At 45.2% G+C, this 27,392-nt stretch overlaps 1 protein-coding gene and 2 non-coding genes across 8 annotated transcripts; 1 reads left to right on the forward strand and 2 right to left on the reverse strand.

Annotated features, from left to right (window-relative positions):
• Positions 1 to 536: 536 nt before the first annotated feature.
• On the reverse strand, positions 537 to 652 carry LOC121144216. The gene has a single exon (XR_005881535.1). It is a non-coding gene; the product is annotated as a U5 spliceosomal RNA (small nuclear RNA).
• A 15,573-nt stretch (positions 653 to 16,225) lies between these two features.
• LOC121144218 lies at positions 16,226 to 16,342 on the reverse strand. Its single transcript, XR_005881537.1, has one exon. It is a non-coding gene; the product is annotated as a U5 spliceosomal RNA (small nuclear RNA).
• A 7,814-nt stretch (positions 16,343 to 24,156) lies between these two features.
• LOC121143980 (armadillo-like helical domain containing protein 1) lies at positions 24,157 to 26,291 on the forward strand. Of its 6 annotated transcripts, none has more exons than XM_040756867.1 (4): positions 24,180 to 24,599; positions 25,634 to 25,763; positions 25,863 to 25,940; positions 26,129 to 26,291. In XM_040756867.1, the coding sequence occupies exons 1-4, from the start codon at positions 24,490 to 24,492 to the stop codon at positions 26,180 to 26,182; spliced, it is 372 nt and encodes a 123-aa protein (XP_040612801.1). In that variant the 5' UTR covers positions 24,180 to 24,489; the 3' UTR covers positions 26,183 to 26,291. The 6 variants fall into 6 exon arrangements, with proteins under 6 accessions (XP_040612797.1, XP_040612799.1, XP_040612800.1 ...); XM_040756868.1 differs by having other exon boundaries at positions 24,183 to 24,599; positions 26,162 to 26,291; XM_040756865.1 differs by having other exon boundaries at positions 24,164 to 24,599; positions 25,634 to 25,940.
• Positions 26,292 to 27,392: the final 1,101 nt, after the last annotated feature.

Raw genomic sequence — 27,392 nt, forward strand, 5'->3', positions numbered from 1 at the left:
AATAAATAAATAAATAAATAAATAAATAAATAAATAAATAAAAGTCAAGTTGGAAAGAGGAGTTTACCAAGTTATTTTATAGAATTAAAGAGAGCTAAGACTGACTGTTTTCTTCGGCGTTTCTATGTAGCCCTGACTGTCCTGAACTCACAGAAACCTGTGTCCTCCGTGCTTTTGCCCAGCTTTTCTCTACGAAGTATGACACAATGAGACCAGTATGAACAAGAGACCCACACGGAGAAAGAGCACAAAGTATCCTGAGGTGGCGAAGGAGCAGATTTACCAACAACAGTGGGAGAAAAGCCATGCTTTCATTTCCAGCTCTCTCAAGAAGTGGTGAGGAACAGGCAGGTGGGTCTCTGGATCACACAGCTCTACAACAATCAAAGCCACAGTGAACGCAGACTTGGAAATACACAGAAAAAAGAGAGTTGCAAAACCGTCCAGGAGACCCACAAGGAACTTGCTATTTAGCAAGTTTCCTTACTGCATACAAGTAGTAGTATCAAAGAACCTCCTTTTGAACAACAGGTAGTAGTCCTACATAAGTAGGACCTAGAAAAATTGAGTTAAAACTCAGACTTGTTCCTCTCCACGGAAATCTTTAGTAAAAGGCGAAAGATTTATACGATCTGAAGAGAAACCAGAGTATGACCTGTGTGCATCCGCCCACCGTTCTCGGCCGCATGTAACTCCTACATAACCGATGGGACCTAGCTGCACAAATCAAGTGGTCACGGAAGTCTGCTTTCAGTTCAAATTCAATCTCGGGATGCCACATCGCTCTCAAGAAAGCAAAAGGAAACAGGAAAAGAGATTATACTTTTAAATGAAAGCGCCAATCTCTGTGCAATGCCTTATGGGTATGTAGAAGACGTTCAGTCACAAGCCAGGGTTCCAAAACGCCTGCCTTTATCCCTGAACTAGTGCTGGGCCACCACCAGGGGGCAGCACCAGAGCCGTATTTGCAGGAGTACACACCCCATCCACAATGTGGGACTTTTCAGGGCGGGGTCTCCGAAGCCCCACCCTTAGAGAGGGCGCTATTGGCACTTGACGGCTACTGAGGGAGGGAGAGTTCGCCTGCCCCAGTATGACTCCACACACATGCGCATTTGGGCAGCACTAACTGGACTCAGGAGGTTGTTAATAAGAACTTTTTAAATGTATTTTTTATTTAAATTAGAAACAAGATTGTTGAGGGGCATCTAGGTTGTTTCCAAGTTTTGGATATCAAAAATAATGTTGCTATGAACATACTTTAGCAAATGTCCTTGTGGTGTGAGTGTGCATCCTTTGGGTACATGCCCAAATTTGGTATTGCAGGGTCTTAAGGTAGATTGATTCTAAATTTTCTCTAAAACTGCAAAAATGATTTCCACAGCAGCTGTACAAGTTTGCACTCCCACCAGCAATGGAGGAGTGTTCACATTATTCTACACCCTTTCCAGCATAAGCTGTCATCAGTGTTTTTGATCTGAGCCATTTTGATCCATATACACATAAATTTTTAAAATAAAAGCAGGCAACTCAGCTGATACGTGTTAGGTCCAGAGGCACACAAAACTGAGAGAGACTTATCACCAAAGTATATGAAACCAGAGGCAACTTTATTGCAGAAGAAGAAAAAAAAAAACACTGAGGGGCACAAAATGCATATCTGCTAGCTGAGACCACAGCCAGAGTTTCAGATTCTGAAACTGTGCAGTGGGAGTTGTTTGGGGCTGCTTTCTGTTTATTTTTTAATGATTAATTTAAATTTATTTTATATGTATTGGTGTGAAGGTGTAAGATCGCCAGGAACTGGAGTTGCAGACAGTTATGAGCTTCCATGTAGGTGCTGAGAATTGAACCCCGGTCCTCCAGAAAATCAGCCAGTGGTCTTAACTACTGAGCCATACCTTCAACCCCGGGGCTGCTTTTTATAGCAAGAAGTAAGCTATCCATGGACAAAGGAACTTTTACGATTTTGAGGGTAAGCTAGACATATATTGCATTTGACAATTTTCCCTTACAAGGGTCTTTAGAAAAACCCCAGCTTTCTTGACAAAGCAGGTGTCCCATAGCAGAGGAAGATACAAAACAATGTGAAGCCAAAAGCCATGGAGCAACAACTTCTTAGAAGTTAACCTTGACTGAAGGCAGTTTTCAGCTGTAAGCAGGGAGGGGTTATCACTGAAGTTAACCTCCAGTCGCTGACAAAGCTGCTTAGCTGACAGTTCTCATCTCTCTGAGCTTATAATTTTATATTCCTGTGTCTTCTAGTACACTGGTGTCTTAGTGAGGGTGACTATTGCTGTGAAAAACACCATAGCCAAAGCAATTGGGGAGGAAAGGGTTTATTTTGCTCACAGTTCCCCATCACAGCCGTCATCAAGGGAGTGAGGGCAGGAGCTCACACAGCGCAGGAGCATGGAGGCAGGAGCTGACACAGGAGCCACCAAGGGGTACTGGCTTGCTCCTCATGGCCTGCTAGGGCAGTTTTCTTATGAAACCCAGAACCACCAGTCCAAGGCAGGCGCCACCCACAATGGGCTGGGCCTTCCCCTATTGATCACTAATTCAGAAAATGCCTCACAGCTGCTTCTTATGGAGGCATTTCCTCAACTAAGGCTACCCTCTCTCTGATGACTCTAGCTTGTGTCAAGTTGACATAAAACTAACCAGTACAACTAAAATGTGATTTAAAAACTAAGATTGTTTTTTCATTTTTGTTTTATTATATGGGTGTCGCCGTGAGTTGAGAGAAAATGGTCCCCAAAATGACTGTCACTATTAGGAGGTGTTGTCTTGTTGGAAGAAGTGTGTCACTATAGAGGTGGGCTCTGAGGTCTCATACATGCTCAAGATACTTCCCAGTGTCTCAGTTCACTTACTATTGCCAGAAAGATATAGGACTCTCGGCTCCAGCACCATGTCCGCCTGTATTCCACCATGCCCCACCTTGTTAATAATGCACTAAACCTTCAAAATGCTAAGACTCCTACTAAATGTTTTCCTTTATAAGAGTTTCCATAGCTATGTGCTCTTCACAGTAATTGAAACCGTGACTACGACAGTAGTTGGTATCAAGGACTGGGGAATTGCTGTGATAATCCAGACGATATTTTTGTTGGAAGGAAGGTACTCCTTGGTACTGTGGATTAGAAAAGCAGCAGAACATTTAAGTACTGATTAATGGGCCGTACTAGTAGGAGCATGGAAGGCAATGGAGGTGAGGATGATTTGAATTGTGGATGTCTGGGTCAGAGGTTTCAGCAAAGAAGATTGATATGTGGTCAGAGATTGTCCTTGTGGTATTCTGGTGAAGAATTTGTATGCTTTTTGACCTTGTCCAAGGAGTTTGCCTGAGGCTAAAATGAAAAGGTTTTGGATTAATTCCACTGGCATTGGCAGAGGAAATCTCAAAGCAGCCTTTTATAGACTCTGGGATGTGGTTACTAATAATGTGCATGCCTCTAAAGATTTCTAATGAATAAGAACAATTTGAGAGAAAAGGAGCATCTGGAAGTGGAATGGAGCTAAATTCTGTGGTTAAGGAGATAAACAGACTAAGAAATGGAATAAAGGGCCAGGCTGTGGTGGCTCCTGCCTTTAATCCCAGCACTCGGGAGACAGAAGCCAGTGGTTCTCTGTAAGTTCCAGGGCAGCCTGATCCACAAAGTGAGTTCCAGGGCAGCCAGGGCTGTTACACATGGACCCTGTATCGACTTCTTCCCCCAAAAATGTTTCCTCTATGTGGACCCTTGCCTTCTCATAGCTTGATGTCTGGGTTACAAAAAAGGGGCATCCAATAACATCATGCAAACCATTCCAGTGTGAAGCCGCTGACCTTTTGTGGCCAAGTCTCCTAAATAGCACAGCATTGTGTCCTATTAGCACTCAGAGGACCTAGGAGCTGGAGAGATGGTTCAGGGGTTAAGAGTACACTGGCTACTCTTCCAGAGGACCTGATATGAATTTTCTAGCAACTGTAAGGTGTCTCACAATCATCTCCAGGGGTATCGAACGCTCTCTTCTGGCATATGCAGAGACAGCACTCATATGCATAAATAAAAAATGTTGGAGAGAACTGAGTACCATGTGTTCTGAGTGCAGCACTCTGCTATTGCTTCTTTAGACTATGTTCTTGGTTTTGTTTTTGCAGGGAGGGAGACAGATCACCTACAGATGCTTTAGAAGCTGTGCAGCGCAAGCATACAACTCAAAGGAAAGAGGCAGCCTCACAGAGCTTGCTAAGGTCATAATGGGCCTTAGATACATAACAAGCACAAGATTGGAACTTTGTGTTTCATTTAGAACACTACGTTAAAACACCCCAAATCCGTAAAAGTCACAACACACAGAACACTAAAACATGAATCTGCTGAAAACATGTGATGAGAGATAATAAAACACTATTTCTAATTTTTGACGGATATGGTCTCACTTGGCTCAAAGTTTGGCTCTTAAGTGAGACCTCCAAAAATTCCGGAAAAGAGTTTTTATTTATGCTAGTATAAGGATATACTCGTCTGTGGCTCCATGTAGTTCTCAAGTGAGGAAAGAATCCTACTTAGCCAATGGTCACTTTTTTCTGAAAACAAAATAAAATACGTAACTCTTCTGATTCAGTCTCACATACATCTGTGAAAATTGTACGACGGTGAAGGAAACCAAGTTGGAACAAAAAACTAGCAGTGCTGCCTTGAAATTCAGCAATGATCCTTGTGCGATGCATTGTGGGTATGTAAATAAGACTGAGTCGCCGCCCTCAGGGCTCCGGAAATACCGGAAATACTTCCTTTTGGCCCTGTAAAGATGTGAGTCGACCACCAGGGGGCAGAGCAAACGACAGATTTTTTCCGAATGTAAATCTACTTACTGATCAGTCTGAATTAACCGTATCGCTTCAGGAGAAGTGTCGTCTATAGTTGTCTGTACTCGAGGCACAGAATTCACGGGTCACGCCAAGCAAAAACAACTTGAGCTGAGTAGACCACGTCGTGGTTCCCGGGCTTCCCGTTGCTCCTACACTGACAGGATGGGTCAGGGCAGAGGCAGATCAGAGGCTGAGGAACCCTATGAGCCATGAGCAGGGTGGCGGGACCCTGCCTCAGCGTGCACAGCTGAGCCTATCTCGGCCTCGCAGACGTGAAGCAGGCCTGCCGGGAGGGGCAGACGTGCAAAGCAGGTGATTACCCGGTTTGCCACAATCACTGAGCTGTACAGCAGCCGCTTGGTTCGTTGCGAACAGAGCGACGATAAGGGGTGCGATGGATGCGACAAAGGAATGCTTGCGACTGTGGCGAATGGGGGGGATTGGAGAGAGGTTAGGGGCAAGCTATGCCCATCGCTCCCAAGGAGTGCTTGGGGGTGCGTGCCAGGGAAATGCTGGGGGTTGGACAAAGTGGGAATTTCAAAAGATGGAGTTTGGGCACATGGGGCCCGAAGATGATGGCAGAACGATCGAGCTGGCCCCAAGCCGGATTTAGGCGGCTATCAGGATGGATGGATGGGTGGGTGGATGGGTATGTCGGTGGGTGGGTGGCTGGGTCAGTAGGTAGGTAGGTAGGTAGGTAGGTAGGTAGGTAGGTAGGTAGGAAGATAATTAGATATGGATGTTGGGGGAAAACAGACTCACGGATACAGGACAAGGTATAACAAGTTGCAAAGTCCTTTCGTTTGCCCAAGGGACCTGGGAACTGCCAAAGAATGCTTCACACTACCTGACCAGGTTCCCAAGCTAAGATAGCACTCGGCCTCTGTCTCTCTCCTTTTAAGAGATCATCTTTGCAGACAAGAAGCCACATCCTAGGTCCTGTATCCCAATACTATTGGTGAAATGAATTCCCACATAAAGAACAGGCTTCTCAAGGAAGAATTGCAGCTCATTGTCTTGTTTCCTTTTTTTTGTTGTTTTTGCAGTAATGTCTCCCCATGACAGGAGTAGGTGAGGCTGTCCTGGAACTCTCTACATAGACAGGCTGGCCTGGACTCACAGAAATCCACCTGCCTCTGCCTCCTTAGTGCTGGGATAAAAGGCATGTGCCACAAAGCCCAGCTCTGCTGGAATTCTACTTTCTCAGCTGGAAAGAGGGAGGCTTCAGACTTGGGGTGAGGGATTCCTTTCCCCTCCCATGTCTCCACAGTTTTCCCTGTCTTCTTATCCTTCCTCAAAGGATCCTGGCACGAGATGACTTCAAAGTGGCCGAGGAGCTGCTGCACATGTGCGTGATCCACAGCCTGATGATAGCCATGGGCAACACCGACCACAGCAACAGCCAGAGACTGGCCAGCCTCACACTAGAGGTGCTCGGGCTGGGGTGGGCGTGGGCAGACTGCAGGGCATGGGCAGTCGAGTCAGCAGATACCCACACCGTCTTGCTGCCCCGTTCACTTCTGCTGCAGTTCTTTGTGCAAATGTTCCCATTGGTGGAGGAACATGTCCACAAGTCCATGGGGGAGGAACTCTACCAGCTCTTCCTTGTAAGTATGTCCGTTCCCACCAGCCCCAGCAACGGCCCAGGACAGAAAGGTGACCCTTGTGCACAGAGGGAATCTAGTTTCCTGACTTGGCCACACACACACACATACACTCACACTCACACACACACTCACTCACGCAAGCATGCTCACTCACACACTCATGCATGCACTCACTCACTCACATACACACACACACACACACACACACACTGTCTTCTCGTCCCCTACCACCTGCCCTAATTGCTAAACTGGGAGCAGGACCTCTCTGCCTCAGCTGCTCTGTGTGCAGTTAACCTTCCTCTCAAGACCCACTCCAGGAGCACAGTGCTCTCGTGTGAGGCAGGCTCCCCCTGCTTCTCTCCTCAGAGCAATGGGGAGATCTTGTATGCAAAAATAGATAGCATTCAGGCAGACATCTTGGCAGCCAACAAAGTCAATGTTACCAAAGGTGAGCAGGCACCGGGTGTTGGTGGCGCACGCCTTTAATCCCAGCACTCGGGAGGCAGAAGCAGGTGGATCTTTGTGAGTTCAAGGCCTTCCTGGTCTACAAAGTGAGTTCCAGGACAGCCTCCAAAGCCACAGAGAAACCTTGTCTCGAAAAACAAAAAACAAAACAAAACAAAAAAAAGGTGAGCAGGGGGTGATGGGACCTGGAGCCCATGCAGAGCCAGCAATTGTGCTCATGGTGACCTTTGCTGCCCACCGATGGGGGAAGTCCTTCTGTGTATATGTTTGTCTTTGTCTTATTGGTTGATAAATAAAGCACTGTTGGCTAATAGGGAAGCAAGAAAGATGGGAATAGGAGTTGAGGAGGATTCTGGGAAATGTAGTCAAGAGTGGAGTTTGCCATGTGATCCTGGGAGGAGAGGATGAATGAGGCTGGTGTCCTAGTTAAGATAAGACCTAATAGAAATATATATAGTCATGGGTTAATGCTTAAACCAGAACCAGCCAATGAGAAGCCCTGGACATTGGCCGACAGCATTGTAACTAATAGAGTCTCTGTGTGTTATTTGGGGTTGATGCAGCACTGTGACCAGGCTGGCCAGAAGAATGCTCGTTATGGCCCACAGCATTACACCTCTGTGAAGGCGCCACCAACAGCTGCTTCAGCTTTTTCATGGGCCCTGGAGATTTGAATCAGGTGGAATATGTCACCCACGTTGAGAAGCTTCATTCAGAATCCAAGGAGTGACAGAGCCCCTGTGGCAAACAGGAAGGCCAAGACTGTGCCTCATGGAAGCCTGACTGCCAGGAGGAAGGCATTGAAGACAGTTAGTGCCTCTTGGTTCTGGGTGGGAACCTGGGACTTAGGAAGCACAGAAGAAGAGGGAAGCTGTTGCTGCGAAAGGTCTAATAAAGAGTTGTGATGCAGGCCTGGTGGTGGTGGTGCATACCTTTAATCCCAGCACTTGGGAGGCTGAGGCAGGCAGATCTCTGTGAGTTCGAGGCCGGGCTGGACTGACAGTCTCCAAAACAATACACAGAAACCCTGTCTCGTAAAACCAAAAAAAAAAAAAATGTTGTGATGCCTGGACTGTGTAGTGTGTGGAATGGGGATCCACAGAAGCAGTGTAGTAGGGTTGGGGGTGCTCCTACAAAAGCAGGTCCCAAGGAAACTGTCATCAAGACTCTGGAAGAGCTCCAGGGCATCCTGTGGCCTTAATGGAGGCCCTTGATCCTTTAAGACAGTGGTTCTCATCCTGCTAACCCTGCCACCCTACAGTCCCTTGTGCATTCCCCCCCTACAGCCATAAAGTTATTTTCATTGCTACTTCATAACTGTAGTTTTGCTATGGTTGTGAATCATAATGTAAATATCTGTGCTTCCCGATGGTCTTAGGCAACCCCTTTAAACAGGTGTCATGACCCACAGGTTAAGAACCACTGCTCTAAGAAATCTCACAAATACACACACAAACACATGCATACATGCATGTACTAACACACACATATGCCTGCTATTCTCCTGCCTTTTTTTTTAGTTCTGTTCCCTTAACCCCTTCTATTTCAGACATTTACATCTCCTTGTGTCTAATAAAACATCTCCAGTCACCTTTGGTGGCAAATGCCTTTAATCCCAATGTAACGTGTAGTCTTCCTACCAGTCACCTGGGTCCTGAGCTGTTTCAGCCCCCAAATAACACACAAAACACTACATTAATTATGAAGCTGTTGGCTGTTTTCTTGGTTTCTTATTGGCTAGCTCTGACTTAATTATTTACCCATAACTGCTAATCTGAGTATTTCCAGGTGGCCTTCTCTTACCAGAGAAGAGAGTTCAGACTTCTTGCTTCTCCCTGTCCAACATCATGACTGACTGTGCCTCTGTTTCCCAGAATCCTCCTTGACTCCTAGTCCCACCTATGTTGCTTCCCTATTGGCAAACAGTGCTTTATTTAATCAACCAATAAGACAACATGTGCACAGAAGAACTTCCCGCATCACCCCAGCACTTGGGAAACAGGCAGGCCAATCTCTGTGAGTTGGAGGCCAAACTGGAATAGAAAATGAGTTCCAAACAGGCTCCAAGCTACACAGAAACCCTGTTTTGAAAACACACACACACACAACTCCAGTGCTGGGCCACCTTCACCTGTTCCAGGGACGGTCAGTCACTCTTCCTTCCTATAACTCAATACCATAATGTCCCTTGAGGCCTCTTCTTAGACTGCATCTCTCTCTGGTCCACTGACTACCTCCCAAGTGTCTCTAGAACCGATCATCTCACTCCTATACCCCCATGGCTTGTTCCCAGGACTGAGCCCTCATCACTCCTGTTTCTGCTTTCCTCCCACCCTTTCAGGGTTTGCCTTGCGGTGCCGAGGATTGAGCCTTGGGCCTCACAGCTACTTTTTATTGTTGAGACAATGTCTTCCTAAATTACCTACGCTGGGCTTGAGCTTGCTCTATAGTCCAGGGTGGTTTTGAGCTTCCCATCTCCAGTCACCAGTGACTGGAAAAGTAGACCAGCACCACCCAATTCAGCTAACTCAGTTTTTTATTTCAGGTTTTTTTTTTTTTTTTTTTTTGGTTTTTCGAGACAGGGTTTCTCTGTGGCTTTGGAGGCTGTCTTGGAACTAGCTCTTATAGACCAGGCTGGTCTCAAACTCACAGAGATCCGCCTGTCTCTGCCTCCCTAGTGCTGGGATTAAAGGCATGAGCCACCAATGCCCGAGTTTGTTTCAGTTTTGATTTAGTTTGGGTTCTCCTGCTTTCCCTGTGGCCATTGTTTCAATGGGCTTTTGTTCCTGTATTTCGTTGGTTGATTGTTTGGTTGGCTGGAACTCACTCTGTCGACCAGGGTGGCCTAAACTCACAGAGATCCCCCCTCCAGAGTTCTGAGAATAAAAAGGCATACACCCACCATTTCACCACACCCACATGTGGGGGTTGCTTGGTTTTTAGAGACGGGGTCTCTCTGTGTAGCCCTGTCTTGTCCTAGAACTCATTATTTAGACCAGGCTGACCTTGAATTCACAAAGATAAGGCTGGCAACAGGAAAGGCAGGGAAGCAGTCGCACACGAGAGAGACACCATGTAGGTGCCAAAGGAATATGATGCAGCTGCCAAACCAGTAACATGCTGGAGCACTATGGGTAAGCCACAGCCTCGTGGAAACACATAGTTTAATAGAAATGGGTTAATAATTAAGAGAGAGCTAGTGAATAAGAAGCCTGAGCCATCAGTCAAGGAGTTTATACTTAATTTAAGCCTCTGTGTGTTTATTTGGGGACTGAACAGCTTTGGGACCAGGTGGGACAGAAACTCTGTCTACAAAGAGTCACCTGCCTCTGCATCCCAAATGCTGGGATTAAAGGCATGCACCACTACCTCCTGGTCTCTTTGGGATTTTTGTTAGTTTTGGCTTGAGTTATGTTTTGTCTCTAAGATTTTGTTGTTTTTCTTTGCTATTGTTCTTTACGAAACTTTGTTAATGTTTTGTTTTTTCAATCCAGGATCTCAGTTTGTAGCCCAGGTCAGTCTCGAACTCAGATATCTGTCTGCTTTTGCCTCCTGAGGGCTGGGATTAAAGAGTTGAACCAGTATGCCCAGCTGGAATTTTTGTTGTTAGCAAAGATAAAGGAAAGGTGAAAAAGAATTCTCTAGTGTGTTATAGGCTCCCAAGAAGGAAATCTAAAATATTCGTTTCTGGTTTGGAGTTTTTTTCCACAAATGGGGATAGCTGGGTTTTTGTTGTTGTTGTTTTGTTTAAGACAGTCTCATTTAGCCTCATCTGACCTGAACCTTTTTTTTTTTTTTTTTTTCGAGACATGGTTTCTCTGTGGCTTTGGAGGCTGTCCCGGAACTCACTTTGTAGACCAGGCTGGCCTCGAACTCACAGAGATCCGCCTGCCTCTGCCTCCCCAGTGCTGGGATTTGTTTGTTTGTTTGTTTGTTTGTTTTTGTTTTTGTTTTTTTCTTTTTCGAGACAGGGTTTCTCTGTGGCTTTGGAGGCTGTCCTGGAACTCGCTTGGTAGTCCAGGCTGGTATCGAACTCACAGAGATCCGCCTGCCTCTGCCTCTGCCTCTGCCTCTGCCTCTGCCTCCTGAGTGCGCCACCAACGCTCGGCCCTGACCTGAACCTTAATATAGCCAGGGACAACTTTGAGTTTTGATCCTCTGACTTTTGCCTCTGTCCCCAGTCCTAAGCACACACCACTACCTGCAGGTTTTACAGAGCTGTGGGTAGAAGCTGAGGATTTCTGCATGATAGATAAGCAATAAACCCATTGAACCAACTCCCAAATCTGTCCCTCTGTCTGTCTGCCTATATTTAAAGAATAAACTACAGTTATACGAACCTTACCGACTGAATGTTGTAGTTAAAAAGTTGACAAGAACAACAACCTTCAACAAACCGATGTCTATATCTTTCTTGCTTTTGTAGACAAAAGTTTGTCTGTATTGCTTTTGGAGGCTGTCCTGGAACTCACCACTCTGTAGGCCAGGCTGGCCTTCGACTCGTTCCAAGAGTCTGCCTCCCAAGTGATGGAATTAAAGGCATGCACCACCAACACCCAAGGAGCATATAAAGGCACATAAAGCTTTTCACAAGCAATAACCTACATAACAGTAAGTCCCAAAATCCACTGTTACACAAAATACACTGGCCCTACTGTGGCTCTCAGAGGACCTCCAAAAATTGTTTTTGAGTGACAAAAGCCTCTTACTTTAGCAAGGAAGTCGCATATAGTCCTGATAAGAGAAGTCTTAGAAAACTAATGGTAACTTTCACCTAAAAAAAAAAACCACAAAACAACTGTAATGTTTCTGTCTAATGCTCATATGAATCTGTGAAAATTGTAGGATGGTGAAAGAAACCAAGCTGGAAAAAAAGGGCGGATTTTGTTTTAAAAAATCAAATCATTCCTGCGCGATGCATTGTGGGTATGTAAATGAGCCTGAATCACCACCACCACCCTATGACTCCGGAAATATCTGAAATACTTCCTTTTTACCCCATGTAACGATGTGAACCGACCACCAGGGGGCAGAGCAAAACGCCAGATTTTCCGAATTATTTTCTGAATTACAACTATCACTTCAGGAGAAGTGTTGTCATTGTAGATCCGTTGTCTATACACAAAGGCATTGGATTTCACCACTGCATTAATCAGTAAATAAACAACACATCGAAAATTACTATATCGGTACATTCATTTAACTCAAAGTATTGAACGCCTGAGGTCTTTGCCCTAAGGCACTGGAATGTATGCCAAGCACTGATGACTCAAAGTTCAAAGACACAGGTGCCAAACACTAGAACTTCGAGAAAAGGGCAGAGAGGCACCTGGACGTTCCGCACCTAAGATTTACCTCGAATGCAGTCAGAGAATAATACAACTAGACTGCTGCGGGGTTTTGTTTACTTGTTTGGGGGTGTTTGGGACAGGGTCTCTTGTAGTTCAGGTTAACCTCATCTCTCCATGTAACTGAAAATGACTTTGAACTCGAGATCCTTCTGCCTGCGATTCCCCAGTGCAGGGACGACGGGCATAGGTCTCCACATCAAACTTGGTTTGTGTTGTTCCAGACCTGGGGTTTTTTTTTTGTTTGTTTGTTTGTGTGTTTGTTTGTTTGTTTGTTTCGTTGGTTTTGGTTTTGGTTTTTCGAGATAGGGTTTCTCTGTATTGTTTGGAGGCACCACCAACGCCCGGCTGACACGTGGCTTTTTTTGTTTGTTGGATTGTTTGTTTAGTATAGCATTTGCTGAATGAGAACTCGATATATAGACCAGGCTGAGGTTGAACTCAGACATCTCCTGGACTGGAGAAGCAGTGATCACTGCAAGAATTGAGGCTGGGTGTGGCTTCAGACAGATGGAAACAGAAAAAAAAAACCGCTGAAACCCAGAAAGCTTTGGGCTACTTTACTCAGGCACGTGCCCCCAAATCCACGACATGCAAAGAGCACAGAGAAGTACCAGCTTTTCCCACGGAAACTGTGCAGCAAACTTAGCGGCCAGAGCCAAATAAAAAAGCCACAGGCTGTACAATGAGCTACGTGGGGCTGTCCCAGGGACCAACCCAAGCACATCGGGCACCAATTGAAAGCACGTCTGTAAAGATTTCACTAGACCCAAGATAAATGATAAATGGGTTTTTTACACAGAAAAGTACAAAGAACCATGGGAGCATTTCTCTGCCCTTCCTACTGGATGGGATGACCCACCAGAAAGGAGCCCGCAAAACAGGAGCCAAGCCTCAAGCTTCCCTCTTTCTGCTTCCTTCTGCCTGAGGCCACACCCAAAGGGGTATGGTCACCGTTACAGGTTCACAGACAAGACCCCTAGAGATAATGGTTGAGAGCTCTGAAATAACACAGACCTTCAAGTTCAATAGTCTGTGTGTGGAAAGACACCAGCCTCAACAGAAACTTAAATAAACAAGGAACAAATGGAAAGAAAATTGGTAGCCGGGCAGTAGTGGCTCACGCCTTTAATCCCAGCACTCCGGAGGCAGAGGCAGGCGGATCTCTCTGAGTTCAAAGCCAGCCTGGTCTACAGAGCGAGTTCCAGGACAACCTCCAAAACAATACAGAGAAACCTTGTCTCGAAAAACCAAAAAAACAAAAACAAAACAAAAGAAATGTATGCACAAAATGCACATGCATACAGCATGCATATACACATTTAAGAAATGTTTGCACATGATCCATATGCATACATCAGGCATATACACGCATGAAAGAAATGTATGCACATGAGGCACATGCATACACCAGGCACATATGCATATAAAGTATATGTTTTATTATTAAAAAGTCACAAAGAATACCATAGACTACATAGGAAAGTACTCAAGGTCTTGAGGGTCTCTTTTCAATTTTTTAAAAGATTATTTAATTTTATGTGTCTGTTTAGCCTGAATATGTACCACATGTGTGCCTGATATCCATGGAGCTCAGAAGGGGGTGTCAGAATCCTGGGAACTGGAGCTACAGATGATTGTGAGCCACCATATGGGAACTGCTAAAAAATTTGCATTGGTGTCACACATTTTTAATTCTAGCCCTCAGGATGCAGAAGCAGGAGGATCTCTGTGACTTTGAGGTCAGGGTGGTCTACAAAGCATGTTCCAGGACAGCCAGAGCTGTAACACTGAGAAACTCTGTCTCCAAAAACAAAAACAAAGCAAAACAGCCAAGAGATAGTCTATTCTGGATCCAATTAGTTTATTCATGACTCAGGGACACACATTTAGGTGACTCCAGATTTTATATTCCAACAAGGAAGCAGTTTCATGAAGTCTTATAATTTAACACATCAAGAACATTTCATAAATCAAGGGAATTTCAACTTTCCCTTGGCAGTTACAGCAAGATGAGGATAGCTCTTCTGCAGGCAAAAGTCTCCCGACATTCTTTTTTTTTTTTCTTGGTTTTTCGAGACAGGGTTTCTCTGTGGCTTTGGAGGCTGTCCTGAAACTCGCTTGGTAGTCCAGGCTGGTCTCGAATTCACAGAGATCCGCCTGCCTCTGCCTCCCGAGTGCTGGGATCAAAGGCGTGCGCCACCAACGCCCGGCCGTCTCCCAACATTCTTAGTTTGGGGGTTGGTGGAAGTTACTGGTCTGCTAAGTTAATAGATTCCCAAAGGTTTAGTTACAAGATGTTAGTTCTGACACAGAGGTATCAAGTAATATATGTGAGGTGAATGTGGGCCTCTCTGAGAGGCAATGGGGTCGTTGTAAAGTTATAATGACTTGTTAGGGTTTTTTTTTTTTTTTTTTTTTTTGAGGCAGGGTCCCAATATGGAGCCTTGGCTGACCAAACGTTAGAGGACCTAGGATATCTTCAAATTCAGGGGCAATCTGTCTCTGAGTCTCTGGAGTGCTTGGATTACTGGCATGTTCCACCATGTCCAGCTCAAGAAGTTAAAATGGCTTAAAGTGATTCCAGAGGATGATTTTTAGGAAGAAAGATAGAAAAAAATATAATAGTGATTATGAAACAGAGAAAGCCGTGATGTCCAAGGATACTGAAATGTGGGGTCTGGGGACTGCCAGTAAATGCAAGTTCAGTAACGGTCTAAGATTCCCTCCAGGAACAGGTCTAGGATAAAAGTTCCTACACTTTATACTTGTTTTTTAAAGATTTATTTATTTATTACATATACACCAGATTGAATTGTAGATGGTTGTGAGCCACCATGTGGTTGCTGGGAATTGAACTCAAGACCTCTGGAAGAGCAGTCAGTGCTCTTAACCTCTGAGCCATCTCTCCAGCCCCTACACTTTATACTTTTAATATGTATTTTTAATTTTGTGTGTGTGAATGCAGCTTTCAGAGGCCAGAAGAGAGCATCACCTCATTCTATTGGCGCTTGAATAACAGGTGGTTGTTGAGCCCCAGGATGTGGATGATGGAAAACAAAATCGGTTCCCGCCAGAGCAGTAAGCTCTCTAGACCACTGACTTCTGTCTCCATCTCCTTGGCTGGGTTTTTAGAATGTCAGGTTGGAAAGAGGAGACACCTTATTAAATTATATTATAGACTTAGGACCCCTAAACCTGCCTGTTTACTTTTGCGTTTTGAGGCAGGGTTTATCTATGTAGCTCTGGCTGTCTTACAGCTGACAGAAATCTGTGTTCAGTGTGCTTTTGCCCAGCTTGATTGTCTCTACGTAATATAACACACACTGAGACCGATTGGAGGCCGCCGGGCATTGGTGGCGCATGCCTTTAATCCCAGCACTCAGGAGGCAGAGCAGGCAGATCTCTGAGTTCGAAGCCAGCCTGGTCTACAGAGTGAGTTCCAGGACAGCCCGCAAAGCCACAGAGAAACCCTGCCTCGAAAAATCAAAAAACAAACAAACAAACAAACAAAAACAAGAGGCCTGTGTGGAGGAAGACCACATCCTAAAATATCCTGAAAGTGTCTAAGGGGTAAACTTGTGAGCAATAGAAAAGCAGAAATCGCTCTGATCTACAATGAGATTCAAAAGGGCAATGGAAACGCACAAAACTACCGGAAAAAAAAAAAAACCCGGGGGAAAAATTAATACTATTCAGTGACCTTTCAAGTGATTTCAAAATACACAATTCTGCGGATCTTTGGTGGAGCATACCTTTAAAACCACCACTCGGGAGGCAAATGGTTTAAGGCCAGGCTGGCCTACAAAGAACAACCTCCAAGGAAATACAGAAAGTCAGTGTCACAAATAAGAAAATAACTTAATAACTAAAGCACTTCATTACTCGTTATTCCCAAACAGGTAAGGAGACTCTGTCGTGTCTACTCTTGAACCAGTAAAAGTAGCCCTGAACAAAGCAGGACCTCAAAAAATTGAGCTAAGACTCAGAGTTGTTCCTCCCCACGGAAATCTTTAGTAAAAGGCGAAAGATTTATACGATCTGAAGAGAAACCAGAGAATGACCTGTGCAGGCCGCCCACCGTTCTCCACCGTCTGTAACTCCTATATAACCGATGGGAACTAGCTGCACAAATCAAGCCGTCATTGACGTCTGCTTTCAGTTCACATTCAATCTCTGGATGCGGCTTCGCTCTCAAGAAAGAAAAAGGAAACAGGAAAAGAGCTCATACTTTTAAATGAAAGCGCCGATCTCTGCGCAATGCATTATGGGTATGTAAAATACGTTTAGTCACAAGCCAGGGTTCCAAAACGCCAGCCTTTATCCCTGGACTAGTGCTGGGCCACCACCAGGGGGCCAACCTCTTGTACAAAGCGAGTTCCAGGCCAGCTAGGGTTACAAAGAGCCTGTCTCAAAATAAACAGAGACCTTGACAATTGTCTTGATCATTCACTTGTCACAAATGTGCTGAGCAGTAGCTGTGCTTGCCCCGGGACACAGGCCTGTGGGCTGAGTGGAGATCACAACCTTGGGACGTGGAGGCCAGGCACTAGCAGGTCCAGAAGAGATAAGGTGGTAACCCTGATGTTTTCCTGGAAGGCACCAGGAAGTCACAGGAAAGCTGTAAAGCAACTCGGGAGAGTGAGGCAGGAGGATTGCCAGGAATTCAACACCATGGTGGTCTATATAGAAAGTCTATGCTAGCCTGGGATATAGAGTGTGATTATCTCCAAAACTAGAAGAAGGAGAGGAGAACCATAGTCAACAGAAGGAAAGAACAACTCTAAGATGGAAAACATGACCAGATTAGGAGACATGACACAGTAGGGTTCAGTTCCCAGAAACCACATGGTGGCTCACAACCCTCCCTACCCTCTGCTGAGTTCCATGGGAGCCAGGCACACACAGACATACATGATGACCATAACGTTTTGGTTGTCCTCCTTTTTATTTATTATTTACATTCCAGTCCCGGTTCCCCAGTAGTCAGTCTGGAGTCAGTGACCTCTCACTACTCAGGTCAGCTGATTCTGTGCATTTCCCCATCATGGTCTTGACTCCTTTGTTCATTATCCCTCTCACTTTCATTGTACTTCGGGAGCTCATCCCAAGGGTTACTGTGGGTCTCTGCATCTGCTTCCATCAGTTTCTGGAAGAGGGTTTAAGCTCTCTGGGGTTGTGAATTGTAGGCTGGTTATACTTTACTTTATTTCTGGTATCCATTTCTGAGTGAGAACCTACTGTATTTGTCTTTCTGGATCTGGGTTCCTCACTCAAGGTGTTTTTTTTTCTAGTTCTGTCCATTTACCTGCAAATGTACAGATGTCATTGTTTCTTACCCCTGAGTAATACTCCTTTGTGTAAATGTGCCACATGTTCTTTTCTTTTAAGATATATTTATTTATTATGTATACAGTGTTCTGTCTGCATGTATCCCTGCAGGCCAGAAGAGGGCACCAGATCTCATTACAGATGATTGTGAGCCACCATGTGGTTGCTGGGAATTGAACTCAGGACACCTGGAAGATCAGTCAGTACTCTTAACCTGTAAGCTATCTCTCCAGCCCCATGTTTTTTATACATGTTTCACTGAGGTGCGTCTAGATTGTTTCCAAGTTCTGGATATTACAAATAATGTTGCTATGAACCTAGTTTAGCAAATGTCCTTGTGGTGTGAGTGTGCATCCTTTGGGTACATGCCCAAATGTGGTATTGCAGGGTCTTGAGGTAGATTGATTCCCAGTTTTCTGTAAAACCGTAAAATGATTTCCACAGCAGTTGTACAAGTTTGCACTCCCACCAGCAATGGAGGAGTGTTCAACGTATTCTACACCCTGTCCAGCATATGCTGTCATCAGTGTTTTTGATCTGAGCCATTCTGATCCGTATACACATAATTTTTAAAAATAAAAGCAGGCAACTCAGCTGATATGTGTTAGGTCCAGAGGCACACAAAGTCTTGTCACCAAAGACTTATCACCAAAGTCTACGAAACCAGAGGCAAGTTTATTGCAGAAGAAGAAAAAATCACTGAGGGGCACAAAAAGCATTCCAGCTAGCTGAGACCACAGAAGACTTCTGACTTCTGAAACTGGGCAGTAGGAGTGGCTTGAGGGCTGGGTTTTTATTATTTATTTATTTTGTTTTTTGAGACAGGGTTTCTCTGTGGCTTTGGAGGCTGTCCTGTAACTAGCTCTTGTAGACCAGGCTGGTCTCGAACTCATAGCGATCCACCTGCCTCTGTCTTGGAGTGCAGCTCAGAGGTAAACTGCACTGTTCTGCTGTTCCAGAGGACCCGGGTTCAATACCCAGCAACCATATGGCAGCTCACAACTGTCTGTAACTCTGGTTTCAGGGGATCTGACACCTTCTATATCAATGCAAATAAAATAAAATTAATAAATAGTTAAAAAAAAACCTTGGTCGGAACATTTTAAATCTGCCATAGGAGCTAATGAAAACTGGTGATGTTTTGTGTAATTCCAGTGCTGAAGCAAGAGGATGGAGAGTTTCAGATGGCTACAAGGTGTCTCCCCCCCCATGTTTTTTTTTTTTTAATGAGACAGGGTTTCTCTGTATTGTTTTGGAGGCTGTCGGTCCAGCCCGGCCTCGAACTCACAGAGATCCACCTGCCTCTGCCTCCCGAGTGCTGGGATTAAAGGCATGTGCCACCACCGCCCGGCCCCCCATGGTTTTTTGATACAAAGTCTATATATATTCTTGGCTATCCTGGAACTCACTTTGTAGACCTGGCTAGACTCTAACTCACAGAATCTGCCTACCTCTGCTGCCAGTGCTGGAATTAAAGGCGTGTGAGTCTATGCCTGGCTGAGTGACACTGTCTTATGAAAAAACACAACTCCTTGAAAAACTAACCAAATATGTAAACCAAACAAGTTTTCCATAAAATGTCTCTTTATGAATTTAGAAAAATCACCATTTGCAAAATAAAAATCTAAATAATTAACCTGATAACTGGCATTTACTGGAGGTACTAATGAAATGATCAATTGTCCTATAATGAGGTTGAGTGTGTGGCTGGTTCATCAGTCCCAAAGTACAACAGGGATATTAGTGACTGAAAAACTCTTGCACTGGCACAGTAGAACCCTCTAGAGATGTCTGGCAGAAAGAAAATTTTCCAAATTGTCCTCTGACCTACACTCACAGGCGTGCATATTTATATAGGCACATTAAAATATAATTAACATTTTAGCACTTGCCATTGGTGGCACGCGCCTTTAATCCCAGCACTCAGCAGGCAGAGGCAGGCGAATCTCTGTGAGTTCGAGGCCTTCCTGGTCTACACAGAGCGAGTTCCAGGATAACCTCCAAAGCCACAGAGAAACCCTATCTTGAAGACAAAGACAAACAAAAATCCTAAGATTTTAAACTTATTTAGTGTGCAAGCATGCTGGAGTGTATGTGTGCGTGTGTGCGTGTGTGTGTGTGTGTGTGTGTGTGAGTGAGTGAGTGTAAGTGTGTGTGTATGTGTGTCTGTGTGTGTGTGTGTGTGAGTGAATGTTGAGTGTGAAGACAAGGCACCAAGCACCTCTAACCCTGAGTTATCTCACAGGCTCCAGAATCTTCTGTGCTTAAACAAGAACGTCCCATCCACCCAGTTATATTAGTACTGATCTGTGTCACTTTATTTAACATTTGAAGAGTTTTGCTATATAAGGTTCTCCAGGGTCAAGGTACAAACCCCAAGGCAAATTTGTTTCCAGTTTTCCACACTGATTCTGATTCACTTCTTAGAGGAGTTCACATCACAGGCTGGTTGTACTTGTCCAGAAGAGGAAGCTGGAGATGTGAAAAGCGATTAAGAACACTTGCTGCTGAAGCCGGGCGTGGTGGCGCACACCTTTAATCCCAGCACTCGGGAGGCAGAGGCAGGCAGATCTCTGTGAGTTGCAGGCCAGCCTGGTCTACAGAGCAAGTTCCAGGACAGCCTCCAAAACAATACAAAGAAACCTTGTCTGGAAAAGCCAAAAAAAAAAAAAAAACTTGCTGCTCTTGCAGGGGTTGCAGGGAACCCAGGATGGCTCCCACAGGCTGGCACATCACTGCACCTGGTGCACTTGCATACATAAAGGCAAAACACTCATAGAATAAAAATAAAAAGCAGGAGGCTGGAGAGATGGCTCAGTGGTTAAGAGCACTGACTGTTCTTCCAGAGGTCCTGAGTTCAATTCCGGAAACCACATGGTAGTTCACAACCACCTTGAATGAGACCTAGTGCTCTCTTCTGGCCTGCAGGCAGAAGACTGTATATACACTAAATAAATAAAATATTTTAAAAAAATAAATAAAAAGCAAGAACAAAAAAACTTGTCTAGAAGAGCAGTGTAGCAGTTTACATCTGTAATCCCAACACTCAGGAAGTAAAGACAGGATGAATGTCAAGAGTTCAAGGCCAGCCTGAGCTACCAAGACCTTATTTTCAAACAGCAAACTTGTCAGATCGGTAATTCAAGGTTATCCTTAGCTACATAGCAAGCGTAAGCTTGGTTGGGCTACAGGAGACCTGAGAGAGAGAGAGAGAGAGAGAGAGAGAGAGAGAGAGAGAGAGAGAGAGAGAGAGAGAGAGAGCATGTAACCATAACTCCTGAGCCATCAACACTTATGCCGCATCAATAGCTCATATTGTTAATACTTCACTGACTGTCTGATTTTTTTTTTGGTTTTTACGAGACAGGGTTTCTCTGTATTGTTTTCGAAGCTGTCGGTCCAGCCCAGCCTCGAACTCACAGAGATCCACCTGCCTCTGCCTCCCGAGTGTTGGGATTAAAGGCGTGGGCCACCACCGCCCAGCTGAATGTCTGATTTTTAAAAATAATAATGAACCAGGCTTGGTGACACATCTTTAGTGCCAGAACTCAGGAGGCAGAGGAATAAGGTTTTCTGTAAGTTTGACAACAGTCTGCACTATGTAGCAAGCTCCAGGACAACAGAGCTACATAGAGAAAACCTGTCTCCAAATTAAGTAATTAATTAACAATAATTATAATGCATTTTTGTTTGTATGTTGGGCTAGTTCTTGCTGTATTATCAAGGATGGACTTGAACTCCTACTCAAGTGACCCACTTGTCTCAATGCTGCTGAAGTCCCACCACCCTTCAGCCCCAAATAAGCACCCACAGATATATATTAATTTATAAATGTTGGCCAGTGATTAGGACTTCCTATTGATCAGCACCGTCATTTAGTTAATTTGTATTTTCACAGGGTCTTGGTTACTCCTTTGGAGGCCACACGGGATCTCAGAGTCTGTCTCCTCTCTCCTTCTCCTTCCTCTCATAACCCCACCTACACTACTTGCCTGGCCAAACAGTGTTTTATTCATCAACCAATAAGAGAAACAGATATACAGAAGGACATCCCCCATCATCTCCCCTTTTTGTCTAAATAAAAAAAGGTTTTAACCTTAACATAGTAAAAGTATAAATAACCAAACAGGGATTAAGCAAGATCTATAGGTAACAATATTTAGACCATTAACATTTGGCAAAATTTAGAGAAAATATTCTATCCTATCTTTGTGAGTCTAAAGTTTTATATGTAACTTACCTTTTATCTTAACTAAGGAAAACAGTAGCCATAGCTATCTGTCTTCAACTCAATCAAAGACCTCAGAAGGATATTATATAAACTCTAGAATTTACAGAGATATATTGCCTCCTGGACAGTTACCCACAGTTTTTCTGTAATGTTGGGGCATCCGTCTTCAGTCTAGAGTGTGTGGCAGACTTCTCAGTGAAGCAGGAAATTTGAAACTGTCCTGCCTGTATTGGCAGTTTGTCAGTCATTTTTTTCTCTGTGTCCTGCAGAATGCCTCTCAATATTCTTTGGCTCCGAAGTGCCATAATCCATCCCACCTGATCCATTGAAATGCTTCCAGCTACCAGTGTTTTTTTTTGTTTTGTTTTGTTTTTTGTTTTGGTTTTTCGAGACAGGGTTTCTCTGTATTGTTTTGGAGGCTGTCGGTCCAGCCCAGCTTCGAACTCACAGAGATCCGCCTGCCTCTGCCTCCCGAGTGCTGGGATTAAAGGCGTGTGCCACCAACGCCCAGCACTACCAGTGCTCTTTACAGGCAGCCTTTGGGTAGGCCAGCAGAGGGAGTGGGTGATTGCGGCAAGCCAAGACTGACACTGTCTGCAGGCCTATGCACTTGTCTGCCTCCTGAACCCTGGGATTATAAGCATGTGCCACTGTGCCCAATTTATAACATATTACATCCTGTACTAATCTCTCATCACTGGTATTTTTGTTTTTCCTCCCAGTCTCTTTCAGGTTTGCCTTGCAGTGCCTCAGGCCTCATAGCTACTATGTGACATTCCATCATATGCTGTTTCTACTTTTTAATTGTTAAGACAGTACCTTCCTAAACTGCCTAGGCTGGCCTTGAACTTGGCCCATACTCCAGGGTGGTTTTGATCTTCCTGCCACCTGTCACCAGTGACTGGAATAGCAGACCAGTGCCATCCAGCTCAGCTAAATCAGTTTCGTATTTCAGTTTTGTTTTACTTTGGGTTCTCCTGTTTTTCCTGTTGCTCATTGTTTCATTAGGCTTTTTAATTGTTTTCTTTTGTTTTGGTTGGTTGGCTGGAACTCTCTCTGTAGACCAGGCTGGCCTCAAACTCACAGAGACTCCCCCTGCCTCTGCTTAGAAAGTGCTGGGATTAAATGCGTGCACCACTACCTCCTGACCTTCTTGGGGTTTTTGTTAGTTTTGGTTTAGATTATATGTTGCCTTTAGATTTTGGTTTGTTTTTGTTTCTTTGTCTTTCTTGGTTGGTTTTCAAGACAGAGTTTCTCTGAGTAGCCCTGACTGTCCTGGAACTGATTTGATTTTATATTATACCTGCCCCCCATTTTTTTTAGACTTGTTTGTTTGTTTATTTATTTATTTATTTATTTATTTATTTGGTATACACTGTTCTGTCTGTCTGCAGACCGGAAGAGGTCACCAGATCACATTACATATGGTTGTGAGCCATCATGTGGTTGCTGGAAATTGAACTCAGGACCTCTGGAATACCAGCTAGTGTTCTTAACCACTGAGACCATATAACCTGACCTTTAATTCACAAAGGTCCACCTGCCTCTGGCTCTGCCTCCCAAATGCTGGATTAAGCATGCACTACTATCTCCTGATATTCTTGGGGGTTTTGTTAGTTTTGGTTTGATTATATGTTGCCTTTACATTTGGGTTGTAATTTTGTTTGTCTCTCTCTGCTATTGTTTCTCTTGACTTTGTTCCTGGTTTTGTTTTTGTAGGGAAGGAGACAGATCACCTACAGAGGATTACCCAGGTGCATAAGCACAAGACAAAGTAAAGAGAAGCAGCCACACACACAGAGCATGCTAAGGTCATACTGGGTTTATATACACAACAAGTACAGGTTTTGAACTTTAGGCTTGAATTACAACACTAAGGTAAAAGCTTCATGAGGTCTCCAAATTTTAATCACTAAATGACACAGCACACAAAACTATGTATTTGCTGAAAACTAATTGGTAAAAAAGTACTTAGAAAAAGGATTCTAGTTTTTAACGAATATGGTCTCACTTGGCTCAAAATTTGGCTCTTGAGTGAGACCTCCAAAAATTCCGGAAAAGAATTTCTGCTTATATAATTATAAGGACATACCTGTCCTAGGCTACATGTAGTTCTCAAGTGAGCAAAGAATCTTACTTAACGAATGGTCACTTTTTTGTGAAAACGAAATAAAACACGTAACTCTTCTGGTTCAGTCTCACTTAAATCTGTGAAAATTGTACGACGGTGAAGGAAACCAAGTTGGAACAAAAAACTAGCAGTTCTGGTTTGAAATTCAGCAATGATCCCTGTGCGGTGCATTGTGGGTATGTAAATAAGACTGAGTCGCCGCCCTCAGGGCTCCGGAAATACCGGAAATACTTCCTTTTTGCCCCTGTAAAGATGTGAGTCGACCACCAGGGGGCAGAGCAAACGACAGATTTTTTCCGAATGTAAATCTACTTACTGATCAGTCTGAATTAACCTTATCACTTCAGGAGAAGTGTCGTCTATAGTTGTCTGTACTCGAGGCACAGAATTCACGGGTCACGCCAAGCAAAAACAACTTGAGCTGAGTAGACCACGTCGTGGTTCCCGGGTTTCCCGTTGCTCCTACACTGGCAGGATGGGTCAGGGCAGAGGCAGATCAGAGGCTGAGGAACCCTATGAGCCATGAGCAGGGTGGCGGGACCCTGCCTCAGCGTGCACAGCAGAGCCTATCTCGGCCTCGCAGACGTGAAGCAGGCCTGCCGGGAGGGGCAGACGTGCAAAGCAGGTGATTACCCGGTTTGCCACAATCACTGAGCTGTACAGCAGCCGCTTGGTTCGTTGCTAACAGAGCGGCGATAAGGGGTGCAATGAATGCGACAAAGGAATGCAAGACTGTGGCGAATGGGGGGGATTGGAGAGAGGGTAGGGGCAAGCTATGCCCATCACTCCCAAGGAGTGCTTCGGGGTGCGTGCCAGGGAAATTCTGGGGGTGGGACAAAGTGGGAATTTCAAAAGATGGAGTTTGGGCACCTGGGGCCCGAAGAGGATGGCAGAACGAGCGAGCTGGCCCCAGGCTGGATTAGGCGGCTATCAGGATGGATGCATGGATGGGTGGATGGATGGGTGGATGGGTGGGTGGGTGGATGGATGGATGGGTGGATGGGTACGTGGGTGGGTGGGTGGCTGGGTCAGTAGGTAGGTAGGTAGGTAGGTAGGTAGGTAGGTAGGTAGGTAGGTAGGAAGATAGATAGATATGGATGTTAGGGGGAAAACAGACTCACGGATACAGGACAAGGTATAACAAGTTGCAAAGTCCTTTCATTTGCCCAAGGGACCTGGGAACTGCCAAAGAATGCTTCACACTACCTGACCAGGTTCACAAGCCAAGAGAGCACTCGACCTCTGTCTCTCTGCTTTTGAGAGATCATCTTTGCAGACAAGAAGCCACGCCCTAGGTCCTGTATCCCAATACTATTGGTGAAATGAATTCCCACAAAAACTACAGGCTTCTCAAGGAAGAATTGCAGCTCATTGTCTTGTTTCCTGTTTTTTGTTGTTTTTGCAGTAATGTCTCCCCATGACAGGAGTAGGTGAGGCTGTCCTGGAACTCTCTACATAGACAGGCTGGCCTGGACTCACAGAAATCCACCTGCCTCTGCCTCCTTAGTGCTGGGATAAAAGGCATGTGCCACAAAGCCCAGCTCTGCTGGAATTCTACTTTCTCAGCTGGAGAGAGGGAGGCTTCAGACTTGGGGTGAGGGACTCCTTTCCCCTCCCACGTCTCCACAGTTTTCCCTGTCTTCTTATCCTTCCTCAAAGGATCCTGGCACGAGATGACTTCACAGTGGCCGAGGAGCTGCTGCACATGCGTGTGATTCACAGCCTGATGATAGCCATGGGCAACACCGACCACAGCAACAGCCAGAGACTGGCCAGCCTCACACTAGAGGTGCTCGGGCTGGGGTGGGCGTGGGCAGACTGCAGGGCATGGGCAGTCGAGTCAGCAGATACCCACACCGTCTTGCTGCCCCGTTCACTTCTGCTGCAGTTCTTTGTGCAAATGTTCCCATTGGTGGAGGAACATGTCCACAAGTCCATGGAGGAGGAACTCTACCAGCTCTTCCTTGTAAGTATGTCCGTTCCCACCAGCCTCAGCAATGGGTGTTTATTGGGGAACACTTACACAGAAAAGTACAAAGAACCGTGGGAGCATTTCTCTGCCCTTCCTACTGGATGGGCTGACCCACCAGAAAGGAGCCCCCAAAACAGGAGCCAAGCCTCAAGCTTCCCTCTTTCTGCTTCCTTCTGCCTGAGGCCACACCCAAAAGGGTGTGGTCACCGTTACAGGTTCACAGACAAGACCCCTAGAGATAATGGTTGAGAGCTCTGAAATGACACAGACCTTCAAGTTCAATTGCCTGTATGTGGAAAGACACCAGCCTCACCAGAAACTTAAATAAACAAGGGACAAATGAAAAGAAAAGAACATTGGTAGCCCAGTGGTGATTGTGCATGCCTTTAATCCCAGCACTCAGGAGACAGAGGCAGGCAGATCTACATTGGGAGTTCCAGGACAGCCTCCAAAACAATACAGAGAAGCCCTGTCTCGAAAAACCAAAAAAAGAAAAATAGGTGAGCGCATCAAGAAGCAGGATAGCCGCTGGGCGTTGGTGGCGCACGCCTTTAATCCCAGCACTCGGGAGGCAGAGGCAGGTGGATCTCTGTGAGTTCGAGGCCAGCCTGGTCTACAGAGCGAGTTTCAGGACAGCCTCCAAAGCCACAGAGAAACCCTGTGTCGGGGGTGGGGGGGTTGGGGGAAGCAGGATAGCCTCAAAAGCCACCTAAGGGTCCATTACAGGAGTTGTCCCTTGGAGAAATCTACCCAAGATTCCACTAGAGGAGTCCTCCTTTGGAGAAAGACACCCATGTATCTATTAGAGGAGTCATCCCTTGGAGAAAGACACTCATGTATCTATTAGTGGAGTCCTCCCTTGGAGAAAGACACCCATGTATCTATTAGAGGAGTCCTCCCTTGGAGAAAGACACCCATGTATCTATTAGAGGAGTCCTCCCTTGGAGAAAGACACCCATGTATCTATTAGAGGAGTCCTCCCTTGGCGAAAGACACTGCCACGCCCGCTGTGCAACCTGTATCTGAGAATGTGGCGAGGGTGTCAGGATTGATGATACAGAGACCCATCGGTGGCTTCAGAAGGCTCCTCAAGAAGGCTCTCCTTTATTCATATCCTGGCTGGTTATTATATACCCTGCCACCAGAGGCAGAGGTGGGTGGGTCAGAAAGAGGCAGTTAGTCTTTGGAAAAGGTCAATATTAGGGCGTTTCCGTGGGCCAGCCCTTTTCACGAACATGTTTTTAGTAAACATGTTTTTAGTAAACATGTTTTTAGTAAACATTGTATTACAGCTGCCTGCTCTAGGCTGATGGGGAAGTGGGCCTCCGGCCAATGTCTGTTGTTCCCACAAGCCACCACGTGTCCATTAGAGGAGTCCTTTCTTTGAGGTGGTCTCTTGCTTTTCTTTCTCTTCCCTCCCTCTCTTCCTCTGCAGAGTAGGAGGAA

Source organism: Mesocricetus auratus, unplaced genomic scaffold (genome assembly GCF_017639785.1).
Source record: "Mesocricetus auratus isolate SY011 unplaced genomic scaffold, BCM_Maur_2.0 Super-Scaffold_100014, whole genome shotgun sequence".
In the NCBI taxonomy this organism is placed as follows: Eukaryota; Metazoa; Chordata; class Mammalia; order Rodentia; family Cricetidae; genus Mesocricetus; species Mesocricetus auratus.

What these genes read in the sequence shown, in the direction of transcription:
- LOC121143980 (XM_040756863.1), top strand. Translation starts at nt 24,490, where the DNA reads ATGAGCCATGAGCAGGGTGGCGGGACCCTGCCTCAGCGTGCACAGCAG. An exon ending in GGGGCAGACGTGCAAAGCAG is followed by an intron (nt 24,600 to 25,633) that starts GTGATTACCCGG and finishes CCTTCCTCAAAG; the next exon opens with GATCCTGGCACGAGATGACT.